The sequence below is a fragment of the Chroicocephalus ridibundus genome, chromosome 3 (assembly GCF_963924245.1).
Source record: "Chroicocephalus ridibundus chromosome 3, bChrRid1.1, whole genome shotgun sequence".
NCBI classification, from domain to species: domain Eukaryota; kingdom Metazoa; phylum Chordata; class Aves; order Charadriiformes; family Laridae; genus Chroicocephalus; species Chroicocephalus ridibundus.
The window spans coordinates 111,855,182-111,877,002 of NC_086286.1; the positions used below are offsets into that span (position 1 = coordinate 111,855,182).

Sequence of the window (21,821 nt, forward strand, 5' to 3'; positions counted from 1 at the left end):
TCTTCTGCTGGAGAGGTCTGTCTCTGTTTTATATATCCGCTAATTGTTGGAACTATTAAAAAGCCATTGGAATTTTTGGAAATGGTTCAAGACTGTTCAAATTTTGAACTTGCTGTGACTCTAGCCAGTAACTCAGTTAAACTCCTGTGTGCTGAAGGTTGAATCTGTTAATTTAATGTATGCATGCCCTTCGTTTGAAATCTGTCATTAAATCCTGACTTGTCTTCCATTGCTGTCCTTTAGACAAACAGTTTTTAAAAAGCAGTTGTAGGCTACGTGGGAGAAAGACACTGCAGCATCCAGGATATGAGCTGAGTGGCTGTCCTTAGCATGTTTTTGTAGCAATCGGATCTGATTTGATTAAACAGACTGTGTTGTTACCATTTCTAATATTTTTTGTTTTACTTGCAAATCAGTTGATAACCAAATTTTTAAATGGTCTTTGCCGAAGACAAATTTTTAAGCAACTTTGATAGAAAGAATTGTGATTCAGTGTGTTCATTTCAGTTTGTAAACTAGTAGACAATGATGTTTCACTTTCTAAGGCACTTGACGGGTCAGGTAAGCAAAATTAATTTTAAAATAACAGTATGCCTCTGATAACTATAAGCACTATTTTTGTTTATTTCTTTGTAATACACTTTTTGGGAAGTAAAAGATCAGACTGAAACAGGCCCAGACGTCAACAACTGACCATGTGGATGTGCTCACCATTACTGGGTTATAACAAAAGCTAGATTCGTAGAACACGGCAAGATGCCTCAGCCTTCAGAGAGAGTGTAACTTCAATTAAAGTGAGCATTTGAACTCTCCCCCTAGTGGTTTTCCGTATGTAATTCCCTCTTCAATCAATGGAGGCAAGTCTGAAGCTCTTCAGAGGCACCTAACCGTCTTCATTAATCATGTAAGCAACTTCTGTAATTCTTTAGGTGGACTGAACTATAGCGCCACTTTCCATATAAAAAAATTGGCAAGATGAATGAAAATTCCAGGATATTGAGAACAAGGACTGCTATATGAATAGTCACGGTCGTACAGCAAAAAAGTAAATACGGACAAGTATCTTCTGGAAAAAGATAATATTTATTTAACCAGAATACTTTAAAAAACCCAGCACCACAAAAAAAAAAAAAAAATCAACTCCTCCTCCCCCCACAAAACACCCCCCCCCAAAAATCAAACTGTTCTTTAGTTTAGCTTTTTTCCAAAGCAAATTAAGAGGAAAAAAGTTGCCCTGCAAAACAAGTTGCCTTTATTAACACTAAAGCAACTATTTTACAGCTGTAAAAACAGTATTTAAATATATATTATTTTCCATTTTAACAGCACGGAGTACATAATTTAATAAAAGATCTTTGATTTGTCTTACAGAACTGAAAATCCCCAACTCCCAAAACTGTTAATCTTAAAAAAAGATGGAACCCAGTTTATTTTTACACTAGGATAACACATACCAAATCCCGATGCTCCAAGCTGACATTGTAATTGAGTAGCTCTGCTACAATAGCTGCATGTCCTTCTTTAGCAGCTGAAATAAGAGCTGTCCAGTTATCCTAGAAAAAAGAAAAAAAAAACATTTTTAAGTGATATTCAATAGTCACTCTCCACTCCTCAGTTCAGTGCAGGTTAACGTCTTAAAAATTTTACGGAGGAAGCAACACCTACAAAGGATTAGACAAGGAGGTCAAGACATTCAGAACTGCTGGGTGGTGATGAGATGGCAACCAAGACCCCAGAAAATGGTGGTGGTCTGTCTCCACATACAGTGCATGACAGCTCCCAAGGGGCTAATACATAGGGGAATTTGGACGACAGTTTCTTAGATTTACAATCACTTCAGGAGATACATTTCCTCTTGCATCACACTTATCTTCCATCCACTGTTCAAACTGTGTCCAGGTGGGGACTACTCTTTTCTGTGCTATATGATACAAATATAGCAACAGTTTATATGGTAACTGTTCCTCCCATAAGAATAGAAACTGTAGCATTTACGGCAGATGTAATAAAACGTCTCAAAAAATAGACACAGTTGCCTTTTTTTTTTTTTTTTTTTAAAAGGCAGGTTTCATACTACACCTCTCCTGGATATCTACACTGCTATAAATAAACTAAGTGTAGAAGAAAAAAAAAGCAAAAACACACAAGCAACGTCCTTTTTCCTGTTTATCACTCTTCACTGGAATATGAAATAGCTTTCAGAACTTTTTAACAAAATCTGTCTTATTTCTGGGCATCTTTCACCTAGAGGCAACCTCTGTCACAAAGGCAGGAAGACAATTCATAAATTTGAAATCCTTCTTTGTCAGTGTTATGGCTTTCACCTGCAATAATCCTTTAACCTAAATTCTCCCTCAATATTTATTGAAAAACACCAAAAATCAAGAAAAAAACCAAACAAAACCAACATACCACAACATCACTTGGACCAGTCTTTAATGCTCTATTTCTCTATTCCACCTATCTTTCCATGTCAACTATTGAAAGCCCTATTATTATAGCTTCCTATTACCAATTTCCCAGAGAAACAGCAGCAGCATTCAGCAGACTCTCACACATTTAAAACATCTTAAATATCCCTATTCTTTACAAGGAATCTTAACAGAGGGATAAAGAGCCAAGCAATTTTGGATAAAATTTCTCTTATACGTCATCATTTTCCAACTTCTTTTTTTCCCCTTCAACACTCACCTAAATACCTTTTCTTTGCCTGCCTCTTGAAATTTTTTCTTCCTCTATTGTTAAGCACCATCACATAAAGCACTAATACTTACTGCATCTTCCAAGTTGCAATTAGCTCCTTTCTTGAGAAGCTCCTGGACAATTTCTAAATTGCCTTGCTCAGCAGCCAACATGAGTGGAGTCTGGCCATTCTGAAATTAAAATGATAGGAAAGTGATGCATTGGAAAGTGATACAAATCACGCACATAAACCAACAATAAAATGCCCAAAACTGCAGAAGAACATTGTTTCCATTTTTTAATTGCCAGTGGGAAGCATTGGTTTTCAAACCACGTGGTGATCTTACAATAAAAATGGAGAATATGATATTAAATCCTGTCGCATAACAGATAAAAAAATCCACAAACCGAACAAAAATTTCAGACATTAAAAAATGGCTACCAAAAAAAAGCTTTGCCCACTACAGACATCTCTAATACAGCCTGTTACACCTTTAGATCTTGAAGTAACTCAGTCGCAGTTTATAAATTAATAAACAAACAAATTTACCCCAGGCACCACAATGGCCATTAAAACATGCACACTGATTCAAAGTAACGGCAAGATTTCTTGCTGAAGGCTTGGAAAAAATAGCCAAGTTCTATACCACACTTTCGTCTGACAGCATACCAATACAGGCATCATTCCTGCCCTGGGCAACACAGGTTCTTAACAGGCAGCCTCATCTCAGGAAAGATGAAAGATAGAGAAGCTCTTTTATTTGCCTTCAAAGACACTTCAAAAGTCAGTTACAATCTGTCACCCTTCCATCAGCCTATTTCTGTGTCAGCAAACTTCTCTTCAGAGCTTCACAAACAGAAGAAAACCCTAAGATACAACTGCTCTGCATGAGAAAAAGTGAAACTTACTGAATTTGACAGTAAGTTGTTTTTTTTAATTTCAACAAGCTTAACAAACAACGAGAATTCTTCCTAACCTCTCTCTGTCTTTTCTCTGTACTATACAGAAAACTCAAATTATCTAGATCTATAAATAATGCAAAAGCTACATGTTAGGACTCATATACCAGCAATTTCCCTGAAAAGAATAAAAATCAAAGCAGAATCAGAATACGGTAAGATCACTAATTTTTATTAGTAAAAGAGTTAACAGTAAGATTAATGAAGACATTTGATGAGTTCTTTATGTAAAAAAAAAAAATAATAAAAAAATAAATCCCAGAAATGCACTGATTATTTCCAAAAAGCTTTCTGGTCCACCAGCTATTCCCTAACCAGTCTTCACAGATTCTTTCCCATGACATTATGGATGGATAACCAACAGTATTACTTGTGACAGGATATAACTTAATATCTAATAGTGCAATTTTTTTACAGGGAGAAATTATGCTCTTGTATAAATTCATGTTGTTATAACTATACATTTCATACATTCAAAATGATACCTTTGCTTTTAGTCCTAAAGCATATTTTGTAACAACATGTAGTAGTATTTATGTCTAGTTGTCAAAAAAAATTAAAATGCTCAAAAAATCAAGAGGAAGGAAAATACTACTTTCTAGAAGAGAACAGCTCTCTTCTGAGAGAGAGTGCAGGCATAACTTCTGCACTTTAAGATGTGTTCTTTATATGCAAGTTAATAGTCTGGGAATATGCATGCCAAGGGGAATGGGAAATCATGCCTGACCAATCTGCCGGCCTTCTGCAATGACATCATCGGCTCAGAGGATGATGAGCTGAGATGTTGTTTATCCCATCTCTAGCCAGGCTTTCAACACTGTCTACCATAACATCCACACAAACAAACTGATGAAGTACGGACTAGATAAACGGACAGTGAGGTAGACTGAAACTGGATGAACTGCTGGGTTGTGACCAGCGGCACAAAGTCCAGCTGGAGGCCACTCACTAGTGCAGCACCAATGGGTCAATACTGAGGCCAGTACTGTTTAAGCCCTTTATTAAGGGCACAGTGCCCTCTCAGCAACTTCACAGCCAATACAAAGTTGGGAGGAGTGGCTGATACACCAGATGCTTGTGCTGCCATCCAGAGGGACCTCAACAGGGTAGAGAAATGGGCAGACAGGACATTGTACTGGGTGTGGGTGTTCAAGTTTTTGTGTTGGGGGAGCTGCCCGGGGTCTCTGTGAACACAGCCAATTCCAGGTGGCTCCAACCAACCCACCTCAGGACAGAGGACTAGGCAACCTCCAGAGGTCCCTTCCAAGCTGTACTTTAGCAGTACATACAAAAAGCCCTGTTTTAGCATAAGCATTCCTCTTACCTCCTTCTGAACAGTTAATACTGTTATCACTGGCATCGTCTTCCACAGGCACATAACATAAATGGATAACATAAACTGAACTCATATCTGGGCAAGAGGGGGCCGTGGATGGGAAAATGATCCCCTCCTGTAAGAAGTATTATAGAGTTGCAGAGTGGCTCTGGTATTTTTAGACAGATGTAAAACTTTTCTATTAGGGTACTGAAAACATCCTTCCCTTTTTGCTAGGAGATTGTCAAACATAGCTTCAATTATTTAGCAGATCACAAAGATTTCACCAAAGAAGCAAGAGATAATTACTATCCCTGTGGCATCCAGATTAACTCAAAAGTTATCCAAAAGTCTAGACACTCCACAACTAAAAGCTCTTATTTCTCACAAGCACATCAAGTACTGTATATCTGTACATCACAGCCAAGACGAAGTACTGGAATACCCAAATTACAAAGGGGCACACATGTATCTTTTTAGGGAAGTCATTCAGTGGTGGTATCTTACAGATTAGCTTTCTCACAGAGAACAAAAGATTCTGAACTGAAGATACAGAGGGTACTTCAGTATCGAGAGCAGAAGGAAAGGCACGTCAAAGGAAACTGCAGGTTTTTAGGATCAAAGTGTATCACACAAGTCTAGCATGTACTATTAGCTGTTAAGTAATCAAGGTATCTGGTATTAGAGAGAGAATGCAGATGGGGGAAAGGACACACAGGGAAAAGGCAGAGACTGAGACTTCCTCCACTTTACTGAAACTCCTTGTGCTACTCCAACAAAGCCATCCATTCACAAAGTGGCTGGAACATCCCAGCTTTTCTGGCAACTGCTCATAGTCAAGATATAAAGCGCTGGTAACAATGTGGGTGATCCCACCATTGGACAAGTCACTGCAGTCTGGGAGGTTCTGGCAGTAGCAAATCTCGGCTTGCCAGCAATCTTTTTAGATGCTCTGCTGGTGCTGACCCATTGATACCAAATACCCATTTTGGTATTTTGTTTTTACCCAAGAAGAAAAGACGTCTTGGCAGGTCCAAAACTGGAAACAAAACTGAGCTCAATGCCACTGAATTCCAATGAAGAGTTAACACTTAAACAAAACTCCTATTACTTACACGTATAAACAGCCTCGCGCCACCATGGGTTTAAAACTGATACAAACCATACGTGTCTCCAGAAATTACTTTCTCCGATGCAATGTATCAGAAGACTGAAAAAATTAGGTATCAGGGAAGTGATCTCTGCAAAAAAGGCAGTTACTGAAATCCAGCAGCGCACTCAGTGCCATCAAGAAGAGAAGAAAAATTTAGAGAAGAAGGTAAAGGCAGTGACGCTGCTGATGAAGTTAACACAGATAATCTGTGTGATTTCAGCCATGTTGCTGAGAGGAACTGCCAGCAGAGGGAACAGATTATTCCTCTTCTCACATACACTGCATGCCAGGCGGTGAGGTTCATGTGTATGCTTTGAAACTTAAAAATCCTCCCTTCTCAAATACCTCAGCACATTCACATAAACAGCACAAAATGAACGTGCTGCCATTGAAATAAAATTGTCTTCACTGAAAGCAGATCTAATAACTACAGTAAGGTTAAATTCTGTATGTTGTTTTCACACTTGCAGGATGTTCCCTGGTTGCAATATATGCCACTCTACAACTTCTTGCCAAAAATACTTTTTCCAGCTTATGCAGGTTTAAAAATATAATGCAACAGAACATTTTCTAAGACTTACTTTAAATATAAAAAAAATAAAAAAAAGTAATTACAAAGCCAGTCTTCCATACACTATAAATTGAGTAAAAAACTGCCATACACTGTAAGTTGAGTAAAAAAATGCCTGGGCCATCAGACTCAATGGGTAATGGTCAACTTTTCACAGTAACTGGTGCCCAGTTCAGAGGGTTTAATTTGGGGCCGACACCGTAGCATCTTCATCAACACCCAGAACCATGAAACACAATGTGCCCTCAGCAAGTTGACAGACTGCCCCAAGCTAGGGTGAGTGTTCAATACACCAGAGGACAGGAATACTGTTCAGAAGGAATTCAACAGGCTGGAGAAATGGGCTGAAATGGGTTTAACAAAGGCAAATGCAGAGACTGGAACAGACCGACCCCGTGCAACAGTACTGGCTAGGTACTGCGTGCCTGGGGAGCCACACTGCAGAAACGGGCACGGGGTCCTGATGGACAAAGAGGGCCATGAGTCAGCAGTACACCCCTGCAACAACAAAGGCAAATCAAATACTGGGCTGCATTAGCAAGAGCACAGCTAGCCCTCTACTCAACACTGGTGAGGCTGGATCCAGAATACAGTGCCCCATTTTGGGCTCCCAATAGACAGACTCCCAACAACAGAGAGATCAATAAACTGTGGAGTCCAGCAACAGGGTCACTCAGATGGTTATGAGACTAGAGCATAAAATATGCAAGCAGAAACTGAGAGCTGTATTTATTCAGCCTGGAAAACAGAGAATAAGAGTAGAATTGACATAAGTCTTACACTAGCAGGGAAGGGGAATCTTAGAAGACAAAGGCAGATTCTTCTCAGAAATACCAGAGATATGAAGCCTACAGGAGGGATGGGGAAGGACTCTTTATGAGGGTGGTGAGGCACAGGTTGCCCAGAGAAGTTGTGGATGCCCCATCCCTGAAGGTGTTCGAGGCTAGGCTGGATGGGGCTTTGAGCAGCCTGGTTTAGTGGGAGGTGTCCCTGCCCATGGCAGGGGGGTTAGAACTATTTGATCTTTAAGGTCCCTTCCAACCCAAACCATTCTGTGATACACAACAAAGACAAAAAGCAACAGTCACAAGATGCAGCAAAGGACAGTCCAATGAAACATAAGGAAAATGTTTTGAAACAAAGAGTGGTTAAGCACTGGAGCATTGCCTAGAGAGGCTGCAGGATCTCTATCCTTAAAGACTTACAAATTTTGCTTGGGTAAGCCCCTGAGCAACCTGATGTAACTCTGAAGTTAGCCCTGCAATTAGGAGCAGATTGAACCCAATGACCTCCAGAGGTCCTGAGTTTTTCTATGAATCTGATTCTCTGAATAAGCTATGTAAGTCAACAAGGTTCCAGTTCTACAACACTATTTAGGAAATCAGAACTAGAAAACCATTAAAAAACATTATATAAGCTGTACATTCAGATGAAAGAAAAGCTCCTACACTCACAAACCAGAAAATCTACTACAGAAAATTAAATTAGTCAAATCATAGAATAGTTCAGTTTAGAAGGGACCTTAAAGATCATATAGTTCTAACCCCCGCTGCCATGGGCAGAGACAACTCCCACTAGACTAAATCATCTAAGCTTCTTTGTAAAATACACAAAAGACATAACAGTGCATCAAGATAACCTGAATTTTAAACATTGTGCAAAACAACATAAACTGTCACTAGCAACAAACATTTGCATGAATCAAGCCTCCCAAGAAACTCTCAGGAATCTTTAGTGCAGCATAATGAAACCGCAGTACATTTACTTAAATTGCTGGTGGCGATATGCTCAAATCGGACTAAATTAGATGACAAAGCTGCAGCTAACAATTATCGCACTATCCTAAAATTCTGCATAATCCATATTCCAACTCCCTACTGTGTATCAAGACTTCCTGTGTAATCCTGGTAAAGTCATTTAATACTCCTTGTTACATCTAGACTTACCTTTTAGATACATATATTTTCATCCAAATGAGAACCTGCTCAGAGTACATTGCAATATATGCTCCTATATGGATTGTATAACAAAGTTTCTCTTGCCTGGAAACCACAATGTGGGGGAAGAGTCGTTGCCCCAGGTTTCACTCAAAACAGATAGGGCAAGACTGCCCACACAGCTGGATCTCTGAAACAATTCCTAGCCACAGAAATACAGGTACAATCTCCATCCACAAAGTAAGAATGGAGTTGCGTTTTCCAGCTCAGAACACTCAGAAAATGAAGACAATGAAAGATGCTGAGGTTCTGAAAGAGACTGAATACTGTGTGTTCAGTCTGTGCAAAGGTAAGCAATCAGGGGAAAATAAACCTGAAAATTGTATATTAAATAATAATCAGTGTGATCTCACTAATTATTCCTTCTGTAACTAATAAGCTGCAATATGAAACTGATCTTTAAAAAAAAATCATCTTACCTCATTTCTCTCATCAACATCCCTGCATTTTTCAAGAAGCGCTTTCAGAGCAGGAACATTTCCTTCTTCTACATAGGTCAACAGACTCTGACTCATCAGACTTGCCATCTTCACGCAGTATTTAAAATGCTTCTATAACAAAGCTTATCTGTATTTCGGGAAGGAAAAAAAAAAGTAAAGCATAAGTAAAGATTATGAGAGTTTGACATTAGAAAGCATGAACTGTACATGACAATAAGTTATTGGTTGGATATGAACACCTGCCATTATCCTGAACAAAATGCTGTGGAGACTCGTGCATTGAAACGCACTACATTTCAATGAAACATCAATTGCTTAACCTTTCTAGTTCTTAGGAAATCACAGAAATAATTCTAATTTTTAGGTATTGTCTAAATATGTATTTTTAATGGAATACATAGTGGTCTTTCATTTGCATAAGTTTTGCTGCATCTATAACATTGTAGGAATACCTGTATATGTAACATACTTTATATATGCTAGTTATTTACAATATAACCCTTATCCTTTATGTACATAAGCAGAACATTGAGACTATTCAGCATTATGAAACATAGTGATAACATCTAAATTGCAGCCATATGGAACTCTGAGAAATACCATTTATTAAATCAGTTATCATCAACTTTATCCAGACATGCCTGCATGTGATGGCATGTTGTTAACTTGCTAGTCAAACTTAACATAGCTTCTGTTGACTGATCGTGTTTTTAACCTCTAATACGTAAGACAGGAAAGGTTTTTCTTGGTTAACGCAGACCATTAAGAACCATTTAAGACTTCCTAAAAAGCTGTGGGCTAGCACCAGTAGTATTAGTGCACCAATATGGCTCCAAAAGCTGAATTACTCACTGCACCCAAATTAAATTTCACCAGATGCAGAACAAGTTGTGGGGCTAAACACAAGAACCACCCACACCACACCACCTTTCTCCTCACCAGAGCATGACAATTGCTCTCTTTCTGGATCTTCTTTGCATGATACCAGTGTAACAGCAGAGGAAAAACTCCAGTTTAGTGTTAGCTAAAGCCTACTGGTTAGGTTATTCTCTACCAGGTAGAAGCCAAAGCCTAGTGGCTTTCCCAGGCAAATGTTCTAACCTTTGTTCTCACATAAAAGCAGCCAGTGGATTTTTCTGGACTCTCAAATGAAGTGAAACATTAGCCAAAAGGAGACGAAAGGAAGCCAGCAGGAACTTCACTATGCTTAGCACAGAGACCTTAGTTTTGATTTAGAAATTTAAATCAAACAATCTAGCTCTGCTTTAAATTGTTTGCACAGACTATAACACTATGGCACCACCCTTTCTCCTTTAGCGAGTAAGTATATCTAGACAAACATGCTGTTGTCAGGATATATTAGACACAACCTGAGCTCATCTATAGCACCACAGCCGTCAGAAAACCTAGATATAGAAACGCCTCGTTCACAGAAATTACAGCAAAAAAACCAACACAGCCAGTTCAGTTAAGATGACAGCAGCTCTGGGTAGGCACACATGAACATCTAGTGACAAAAGAAACGATAAAGTATATACATTTTAGGTATGTAAACAGAAGAACACAAGAGGGAGAAGAGACAAAAAGGAGGGACTGTGACTCCCACTGTTAAATTTGGGTTTAAAATCCAGATTGCAGTTTAAGAGACAAATTCCAAAGAGGACTTAGGCATCTGAATTCTCCATCCTCCAAATGTCTACATACCACATAAAATTAAACAAATCAAATGGTATCATTCAGGCATTACTTAAAACTCAAATCTAAAATCAGTTTTTTTAAAAAAAAAAAAAAAAAACAAACTATATTTGACATGCAAAGCCCAGCAACAGTTTTACTAGGCACTGCACAAATAGCCAGCCTCTCCCACAAAAAAGTTATAAATATGCTAAGAACACAAAAGGTCCACCAAATTTACCGTACAGTTAAAGTACCATCATGCAAAGGCAGGCGAGCGGTACAATAGTGGTGTCATATAATTGTCTTTATTTTTTTCAGTAGGAGGAAGAGCTAATTGAGAGGTTGCAAACTTAAAAAAACCCAAACATAAATCACACCAAAAATTAAAGATTGAAAAGAAACAGTGATTTGTAGTGACTCAGTGCCCACACACAGGCTCCTACTGCTATTTCAGATACAAAAATACCAGAGAAGTCAACATCTTGCCTGGCATCCAGCTGCCAGTCCAGAACAGTATGCCTCCCTTACGGCCTGCGCCAATATCACAACCCTATGTAGATGCCTCGGATATTCTCTGGCACCTAAAATGACATTAGATAGTCACATGAAGCACCTGAATTCCTCTCATCCTCTCATCATTTTTTAGATATTTTGACAGAAATTCATGAAATGTGACTTTCCACTAGCTCCACTGCTACCACAGACACATTCTGATCTCCTTGTGCAGTGTCCCAGCTCCTCTCCTGTAGCTGCACCTTAAATCCCCATGCTATTTGCCATACCAAATACTAAACTGAAAACTATATTAGAAATCATCGACAAAACATGACTACGATGTCTTACCAAGTCAACTACACTCTGCAATTGCTATCAAAATTTTGCCAATTAATTCTTAGCTAGCACAAAAAGGGAAAAAATATTCAGCATTGCTTCCTCTTCAAAGTAAGATTCCTCCCTTGATGTTCCCTATTTCAAAATGTTCTGTATTTCAAAAAGGCAAAGGCAGCCCTACTGCACTGTAGATAAGGATCCTGCTTCATAAATCATTCCTTGAACTCACAGTTATCAAGACAGCACAGTTTCTGCCTTAACGTAGATCTGAATCCTTAGAGGCGACTTAAACCTTTGACTAACAGCAGAATACATCTAGAGCTGCATTTACAAACCCCATGTTAACATTACTCTTTTAAAATGATAAAAGCTTTGTAAGGGTGAAATATCACCAAATATATTAATATTATTTGTCACTTACACTTCACTGTCACATAATATCACAATAATTAATAAGTCTACTTTATAGAAACAAAAACAACAAAATCAAATATTATAATTACGAATTTTATATCCTCATGCTTTCATTGCCACTTTTCAGGCAAGCTGCTTAAAGCATCCAAAAGATTAACATAACTGGAGAGCTTTACAAAAGCACTGTTCAGGGAGTCAATAACAGAAATTTCCACTTAAAATGCAACCAGGTTAATGTATGTGTTAGTATTCTTACACTTAAATAAACCCAGCAAAATAAAGGGGGGGAAAAAAAAACCAAAACACCAAAACAACCAAACAAATAAACAAAAAACAAAAGAAAACAAAAACCACCACCCCACCAACAAATATACATAAAAGACGTTGGTGTTAAGATTTTTGGAAGCTTTACTTTATTCCCCTTCTATCCCCCCCAAGAACAATAAACAATGCCTGAAATTAGGCTGAAGTTCATTAATGATATTTTCACTCATGACAGCAAGTCAATATAAATTGAGCACAGCCACAGTCCACCTTTTTATTAAATAAGATTTATATTATTATGTTACAAAAACTAAACACTGTACTCAAAGTCTGCATAGGTGCAGGACACTATGGTGTGATTTCTTCCAATGGTCAAGATTTCTTCTAAATTACCATAACTGCTTCAAACCAAGACTCTGAGGTACAAGAGTAGACAAGTAACTCTATTCTGAAATCGAGTTCTGAAATATATATTCATACACTTTTCAAAACAAACAACCCTAGAACAAAAAAAAACCCCACCAAACAACTCAATAGCTTATCCTTTACAACAACAAAGGATGAGAACTTAATCCCTGCCAAATTTCATAAATGGAGTGCAAAACCAATACCATTCAAGAGCATCCAATACGTATACAGTCCTTAATTGCTCAATTAACAATATTACTTTGTTCTTTGACACAGCAGAAGTATTTTCACAATCTATAACAAAACTTTCAATTAAAATCAGGAGCCCACTTGGAAATTGATCCCCTTTCCAATAAGGATTAATGCTGTTATTTTTTTCCTCCCACCAAAGCGAGCCAACTTCCTGCCCACGAAGCAGCTCTTCATTCACAATCCAACTTCCAAGCTTGGAAATCTCACAATGCCCTTGGGCAGCAAATACTGGTATTTTATAAGACTAAGAACACACCAAGAACTATGAAAAGATACATTAAGAGCACAAATGCTTAGGTGAAGGTGATGTTTGCACAGGGATTAACCTGTTTTTGTAAGGCGCTCACATTCTGAGCTGAAGCAGACGTTATCACTGTTTTGGAAAGACTGCAAAAATTTGCTGATTTACAGAAATTTAGTACCAATATTGACTGCAGAGATCCCGACGACTCAAATCTGCAGAAATGTAGTGTACTCTCAGAACCCAGTTTCTAAATACATTAAAATATATATATATATATTACTACACACTAAATTTTCCAAATATCACTATCATTTTCATAGCTCTCCCCTGTATTTTTTTATTGTGTGAGCTACGATCATTTATGAATAAATATCAGAATTGGTCAACAACACTAGCATTACTCAGACCTTCTCTTCCTGTTTTGTTTTCAATAGGTCAAGTTTGTAGTGACTTACATAAAATTCATACTTTTCATCATACAATGAAAAAAACCTGTTGCCTTCTTTTTAAGATGTTTCCTTCTATTTCCAGATAGAAAAGCTACCTTCCCAACATCTTGCTGTGGCAGATCTTTCAGTTAACTGTAAAATAATTGCAGTGCTGCTGAAATCTGGGCACATACACATAAAACGGGAAAACATGCAGTATTTTGCCCTGAAGCACTGGAAATGCCATCTTTCCAAATCAGAACTTAAAGACGTGTAGAATACAGAAGAACTGTACATATAAAATTTATTATAAGAGAGTAACATAACTTGGTTTCATATTCTCACACAATTTTATACTTTATGATGGCATGAAAAATTAAAAACATGTTGGAACATCACCTTTACTTATGCCACAGAGAATCTTGCTAACGCAAACATTACCCATCCTTTATGACACCTTACTGTAATCACTTGCTAAATAGACATATTTCATAAACATTAAGAGATCACCAGTCAGGAATCACATGAAGTTATAAATACTTTTAACTATTCTTTCTATAGGGACTGAGTCAACCAGGATTCTGTTTAAAGAACAAATTTTCAAAACAGTTGAAATGAGCCTTTAAAACATTAATTTCTAGTATTCTGAGGTGGAAAGAAATAACAAATTTAAGTTTCCATAAGCAGCCTACGCCCACACCTCTTCTCCAATGCCCGAAGTTCCAGTATGACTAACGATCTTATGCTGATTTTCAGCTTTTCCCTATTTATCTGGGAACATTTATTCTGCTTCTCTTATCCACACTCCTTTTACTCAGACAAGAAACATTTTAACGGATTATTTTATTTTTTTTTTACTTTATATCACAGAATAAATAGTGTAATTAGAAAATATTAAAAGATGCCAAAAGGTAACTAGAGATGCAGATATTCTTATTTTGAAACCCATAACCAAGAGAACTAAAGAGTTTGCACAAAAGGAGGTCCCTATGGTTGTAACCGTTATTACAGTACACAGCAAAAAATACAGAAAACTGGAGACACACAAGTCATTCTTTTCCACCTTAGCCACCCAAGGCAACAGCCATTTCCAAATATTGTAGTGACGGATTTATTTTTTGTTCTTTAAATAAAACAATTGAGACTGGGGATTACATCTAGAAGACTGGAAAGATGCAAAAAACGTATTTAAACAAGAAGTCACCATTGTCACCCGATAGCAACTATTAGATATGGCTATGTTTTATCCTGGATAAAAAGATCAGTGAAAACAAAGGGTTTGTGAAATATCTGATAACAGAATTTAAACCTTATCAGAACTACTCTACCTTTAAGACAGAATTTAAATACGGGCAACGAACAATAAGGTATTGCTAAGAATATCTGAATTCTAAGAGAAAATTAAATTCCTGTAGAAAACACAAAATGCTTAGTCCTACAAAACACTATTACAGGTTTTAAATACTTCAAGTAAAAGAAAGCAAAGAACAACAGGTACCAATGTTAAGTTTTTTAAAAAATTGTAACAACCAATATAAATCAATTCTGTCAAAACCCATCTCAAACACACATAAGCACAGCGAGGAAGTCTACAACATCATCTTACACAGTCTCATAAAGCCAACATATTTCTCTGTATCATAAAATCCAGGGTTTGTTAGTCACAGACACAAGTTCTATGACAAAAATCTAACTTTTAGAGGATTTTCACCTAAGGAAAAAGTCAGTTGTGTGACAGAGATCTTTCTGTTAAGAAAGTTTTTTAAAAGAATATGGCCACATTTCATAAGCTGTGGTCACACAGGATTTCAGGTAGATTTGAATTTCTTAATAACAAAGCTACTTTAAATAACCACCATTACAGAACAAAGAATAAATGCCTCTCTAACAGACAAACAGGGTTTCTTACACATTCTGATCTAATAAAAAAACTCCTCTTTATCATTCTTTCTAGGAATAAAATAGTCCTTAAACTGTGTTACTTGCCCATCAAAATCATCACAGTCCCCGAGGGAGTGCTGGGAAAGCTGTATCTTTCCATTTCTTTACTATTTGACAGGGGGAAGGGGAGGGGGTGGTGTCATGTAATTAATCCCATGATCCAAATATTTTTCCAGCAAAAGACATATTAGTGTATTACTCCCCCCCATCAATCCCTCATCAAGATTTACAGATAAGAAATCACTTTTCCTAACCAATATTTAAGCATATATGAGAAATGTCAAAGCCCTACCCTTAAGAGATTTTGTTACTCAGCTTCTTCGGTGGTGCCCAGTGACAGGACGAGAGGCAATGGGCACAAACTGAAACACAAGAGATGCCACGTGAACATCTGGAAGCACTTTTTCTCTGTGAGGGTGACCCAGCACTGGCACAGGTTGCCCAGGGCAGTTGTGGAGTCTCCATCCTTGGAGATACACAAAAGCCGTCTGGAGACCGTTCTGGGCAACCAGCTCTGGGTGGCCCCGCTTCAGCTGGGGGTTCGAACCTGCTGAGGTCCCTCCCAACCTCAACCATGCGATGATTCTTTACCTTGGCAATCAGGCGCCAGCCTGCACTTACAGGTCGAGGTCACATTTATCTTTCTGAGCTAACAAAACCAGAGAAAAACGGTACAAGAGGCTCCCCCAGCCCTGGCAGCGGATCTGACAGCGATACCCGGCCGTGCCTGCGGCACCCCACAGCCGATTTACCTCCAGTAAGATGTCCCCGCCGCCCACCCCGGAGGGCCCTCTCCGCCCCTCACTCAGGGCGCTGCCGGAGCCCCAGGGCGGAGCGGCCCGGCCGCCGCTGCTGCTCCCAGCCCCGCGGCCCTCAGCCCAGTCCGGGGCGGGAGGGGGCCGGGCCCACAGCCCACCGCCACCGTTAACCCCCCTCCGCAGCGATCCCCCGGCTCCCCGCCGCTACGAGGGGACGCCGGGGGCGGCGGCGAGGAGGGGCCCCGCGGGCGCCCTTTGTTTGGCAGCCCGTGCCCTTCCCCTGTCCTTCCCCGCCCGGCCCGAGGTGTCCCCCGCCCCCTTCTTGCCACTCACCCCACAGCCGGCGGGACTCGGCCCCTGCGGGCGGCTCCCCGGGCCCAGCGGGAGACTGACAGGGAGGCAGCGGCGCCGAGGGCTCCTCACCTCCCTCCGGCAGCAGCCGCCATCTTACCTCCCTCTGCCCGCCTCCCCCCTCGCACCGGGCTGGTCACGTGGGCGGGGGGCGGCACCGCCCGCCGCCCTGGGGGAGGGCGGCCGCTGCCCGGCTTCTGTCAGGAACGGGGAGCTTCTCCCGGAACAGCCCGCAGGGCTGCCGCGCTAATAACCGCGTGTAAGCAGCTAATAACGGGGGACCCAAGAAAACCCTGCCCGGGAGGCCTGGCGGCAGTGCGGTAGTGGCAGGAGGAGGCGCTGAGTGACGGTGCCCAGCTTCGCGCCCCTGGGGACGGCACCGCCATGGAGCCTACCTGGAGCGCGGTCACCGCCTCGGCATTCACCCCCGGGCTGAAAGAAAACGGGTAAAGTTTTTGTTAACAATTGCCACCTTATAGATAAGCCAACAAAAGCGTTGTTTTCAACACGATGGTGAGGATTGCTGCTGGTAAATATGAATAAAAATTTCTCACCTCACCACATCCCTTGGTGTTCACCAGCTTCTCCCGGAGCTCCGCCCGAGCACCCTCACAGGTATTTTGAGCAAAATTCACCTCACAACACTTGGCTGTGAGCCTCCTAGAGCATTTCCAAAGTTGTTTATCATCATACTGATGACAATGCTGTGGTAAAACACAACCAGTGACTGTAAAAGGTCACTTCGATCTTCAGCACAATCCACATCTGTGATAACGGATGCTCGTTATATAGTTCATTTGGACAACTGGATGAGAGATGATCTCTAATGACTACAGTAAGGTAATTTAGCTCAAACACCCAGCAAGGGAAAGGAGTGTAATCCCCATACTCCTCCTCGTTTTTACAGTTACTGTTTTGATTTAAAAACCTTTACACCACCAAGATCTCCCCGCTCTCTAAAGGGCCATCACAGAAACATCTGATGGTGCATCCTTTATACCCCAAATAATTTAGAACCAGAAACTGTGCTCCAAGTACTTTTGCTCACTTTTTCAAGTGTGATTTCTCCTATTACCTCAAGAAATTCGTCACACAGATAAAATAAACAACTTCCTCACTTGCACAAAAATAGTTGATACAAGGCAAAAAAGCAAGCTATGAAAATCAAAAGCTAAATCCACTCAGATCTTGCACCAAAACACTGATTCATCTGAAAGACTGGGAGAAATTAAGGGCATAAAGCACATTCTTATTTACGCAATGGAAGTGTAATGTGAACAGATGGAGAATGAATGAATCCCCGCAGCCAAGGGTGAGCTGAAAAGCACTCACTCCATGCTACCTGAATGTATGCATATGGGCCACAACTAAAGGATGAGTGGTCCTGATGTTTCCAGCATCCATATAATCTTATGTAGATAAGAGAAACTGGTCTGATGAGACTGCTTATATGTTAGCCTCCTGAGATTTATGTATTTTCAAATATTTTCAAAATATTGCTGTTTTTCAGCATTTATAGCAAAATGTATATTAATCTCTCACTTTGTGACCTTCTCATCAACCAAATCCTTATTCCACTATCATAGCTTTTCCCACCAGTGATTAATTCACATAGACAATGAAACATGGTGCCAGTGTGAAGAGTCAAAACTGTAATCTAGTAGAATTAGGATTTCACACAAGGCTTTACACTTCTCATCAAAAGCTTTTTTTGTTGTTGTTGTTAAGGCATATAAATAATCTTAACAGTTGTCCCCAAAACACTTTTGTCATATCATTAATACAGTTTAAATGAAATTTAACTCAGAGTAGAAATTTTCCAGAGTCTGTAAAGTGTAGAAATACTTGATTTCTATGACGTTTTTTAAAAGGTAATAAGTGTTGAAGTTTGTAAGCTACTGCAGTACAGCATATAATCCTACAAAATAAAAAATTTATTCCAAGCAATTTTCTTTTCTTTTTCCAGTTTTTCCATCTCTTACAGCATTTCACAGAATCACAGAATGGTTGAGGTTGGAAGGGACCTCTGGAGATCCCTTCTTCGCAGCAAGGGCACATCGCTGGCTCACATTCAACTTGGTGTCCACCAGGACCCCCACATCCATCTCTGCACAGCTGCTTTCCAGCTAGGTGGCCACCAGCACATACTGGTGTGGGGTGTTACCCTGCCCCAGTTGCAGGACTTTGCATTTCTCCTCGTTGAACTTCATCAGGTTCCTGTCAGCCCATTTCTCCAGCCTACTGAGGTCCCTCTGGGTAACCTCATAAACTAGTCCCTTCTAGTGCATCAGCCACTCCTTCCACCTGTGTCATCAGTGAACTTGCTGAGAGTACACTCTCTCCCATCATCCAGATCATTAATGAAGATGTTGAAGAGGATCAGTTCCAGTACCACCCGCTGAGGTACACTGCTAGTTACCTGCTTCCTACTCAACTTCATGCCACCGGTCACCACCCTCTAGGCCCGGCCATTCAGCCTGTTTTCAGTCCACTTCACTGTCTGCTCAGCCAGCCCACATGTCATCAGCTTGTCTATGGGGATCTTACAGGTGGCAGTGTCAGAAGCCTTCTGAAGTCTAGGTGGACAATATTAACTGCTCTCCCCTCGTCTACCGTGACAATCATTTCATCATAGATGTTTACGAAGGTGGTCAAGCATGACTTCCCCTTGGTGATTCCAGGCTGAATACTTCTGAACACCTTCTTGTCCTTCAAGTGCCTGGAAATTGTTTCCAGGATTAGCTGACATTCGATACTCTAAAATCACGGATGCAATTTAGGCAAGACTCACAAAAAAAGCTCCAAAAAACATTAAGTGCTTTTTTCAAGTAATTCTTAACCTTTTTGTTTAGCCTCCCTCATAAAAAGATGTGTGATTCTTAGTCTTTTCATTTTTAAACAACTAAAAAGTTTAACTGTCGCAGTAACCAAGCTTGTCTCAGGCACAAAATTGCCTATTTCAGATTTCAACATCTACCCAATACAAATATAAATTAAGTTATTGCTGTGCTTTAACAGTTAATAAGCTTATTATTCTACTGATTATAATTACTATAATACTTAAAACTTTTCTTTCCTTCCTCCAATTTCCTCAACTTAAATTGATCGAAATCGTGAGCAGTTATTAATTATCAAGCAACTAATTTAGGTATCCCTTCAGGAAGTCACTGGGGAAACACTGCTTTAAGGACATCTAATACAAGAGTGTTTTGGTTTTTTATCCTATGCTTCATTTGTATTTAAATGGTTTTCTTATGACAGCAGAATAACTAGAATAAAAGTGTGGAGGGTCCTTTTACTGCTACAGTTTATTAAATTTGGAAATACAATGAATAACTCCCACAGAGAAATAACTCTCTTGCTACTATATATGACCATCCTAGGAAGATCTGTGAGATGAACTGGCAAACCTTGCTGAGGGTACAGTTCTCCAACTCTAATTTAGTAAGTCAGTTGAAGGCATCTTCCCCTAGAACTACTTCTGTATTCTATACTGAAACATCCTGCATCTTATCAGGAAGTTACTCAGATGGAATTAAGTTAATTATAGGCACAGGAAATTATCTGCTGTCTCCAGGATGTTCTTGATCCTTAAAAGAGCAGAGTTAAAATTTTTTATCATAAGAATAATCAGATTGACCAATAAGTCTTAGCATCCTGAAGTAGCAACAGAAAACTGTTTTATCTTAATCTGTTCAAAGAAGATTTTCAGTAAATGCAGTAATAAATGTTTAGTTCATTAAGATACTTTTCATACTCTTGACCAACTCCATTGTGAATGCATATTTGAGAAGGCAATTTCCATTGCAGTCTCTAACTTCTGGCTGAAGTGACAAACATCACCAGAGCTTCTAAAATGGCATCTGCAGTCCTTTATGTTGAAATGGCAAGTATTTTTATCTCCTGTAATACAGCTTGCTAAAAGAGAATTCTAAACACACAAGGTTTAAAATTATCATTAATCCAGTAGGGCCTTTCAGAAGACCAAGACACACGTTCCAGTATTCCTCTAGGGTGGGAGCATTTGCAGAAAGAGACCTTTGTAAAGATGTCAGAGAAGTTACACTGGCTTTACAAAGTTCGTACTGAAGCAGAATTAATGCCAGATCTGAGAACAGAAAAATGATTCCATATGAGACAAGAAGTGATGGAAACAGCCCTTGTTTAGTAGCGACATATAATATCCCTTCTTTTCTGCAACAATCTAAACACACATGGCAAAGAACCCGCAGGTCAAGGAGTCTCAGCCTGCTTTGCTGTCACCAGCCAGCAGAAACTATCATAATAAAGTCGTCCTAGTAGTCAAGCTTCAAAAAGTAAAAAAATGCATATGTATGCTGCGCATTTAGTCCTGCATCTCTGGAATCATCACTTAAATAAGCAGCTTATTCAAAACATTGATTTTGTTTTGCTAGTTGTGTACTTTCCATGTATCACACTAAAAATACCTGAGTTGTCATATTCATAAATAGTCGCGTGAGGTAGCAACATGCTTTGAGATGGATACTTCAAAGTTGCTTAAGCACCTTTCCCAGGTAACAAGAGGCGACTTGAAATTCTATTTACCAGGTCTACTGGAAAATAATTATACACATATATTTTTATGCAAGCTCTAGACAACAAATGGGATAAAAGCAATTTTGAAACAGAATACTCCAAATAACACAGTGTAAATGCACGCGTTGTAATCTTTACTAATCTATACAGTAAAGGAGAAAATGCATTAACATAATTTTGTTCTTTAGTGCTCGCCAAAACCAGACGACACCAAAAAATTTAGAAAAACAAGTTCACTTTTTTTTAAACTACAGTTTAATCAGATTTAAAGACACAAATTAGAAAAAAACATTTATAGGCAAGTTAAAAACACCTTTAAAACATAACAGCATGCTGCTTCTGCAGCACTGCTGAGACAAATTAGAAATAAGTAATTATTAAAATATCACAATCACAGTGTAACTAACAGTGGTATTTGAATTTTACCATACACCAACACTTAGTTTATGGATCTGTTGAAAAATAACACTTTTTAAAAAATATATATTTTTGGAATAATAAAAATGAAATTCACTGACAATGCATTATATTCTGAACCAGGAAAGGCAAATTTAGGAATACTGTAGCTATCCACTTTT

At 39.3% G+C, this 21,821-nt stretch overlaps 1 protein-coding gene across 4 annotated transcripts in view; it reads right to left on the reverse strand.

Annotated features, from left to right (window-relative positions):
• Positions 1-16,820, reverse strand: part of KIDINS220 (kinase D interacting substrate 220) — an 84,919-nt gene extending 68,099 nt beyond the window's left edge. For 3 of the 4 annotated variants that reach the window (XM_063330441.1, XM_063330440.1, XM_063330438.1), the window contains exons 1-4: positions 16,669-16,820; positions 9,098-9,245; positions 2,775-2,873; positions 1,455-1,553 (exon numbers count right to left, since the gene is read on the reverse strand). In XM_063330441.1, coding sequence (XP_063186511.1) covers positions 1,455-1,553; positions 2,775-2,873; positions 9,098-9,205 — 306 coding nt within the window. In that variant the 5' untranslated portion in view covers positions 9,206-9,245; positions 16,669-16,820. Of the gene's footprint in view, positions 1-1,454; positions 1,554-2,774; positions 2,874-9,097; positions 9,246-15,869; positions 15,890-16,668 lie in introns of those variants that run through there. The other variant, XM_063330439.1, reaches the window with a different exon arrangement.
• Between the last annotated feature and the right edge of the window lie 5,001 nt (positions 16,821-21,821).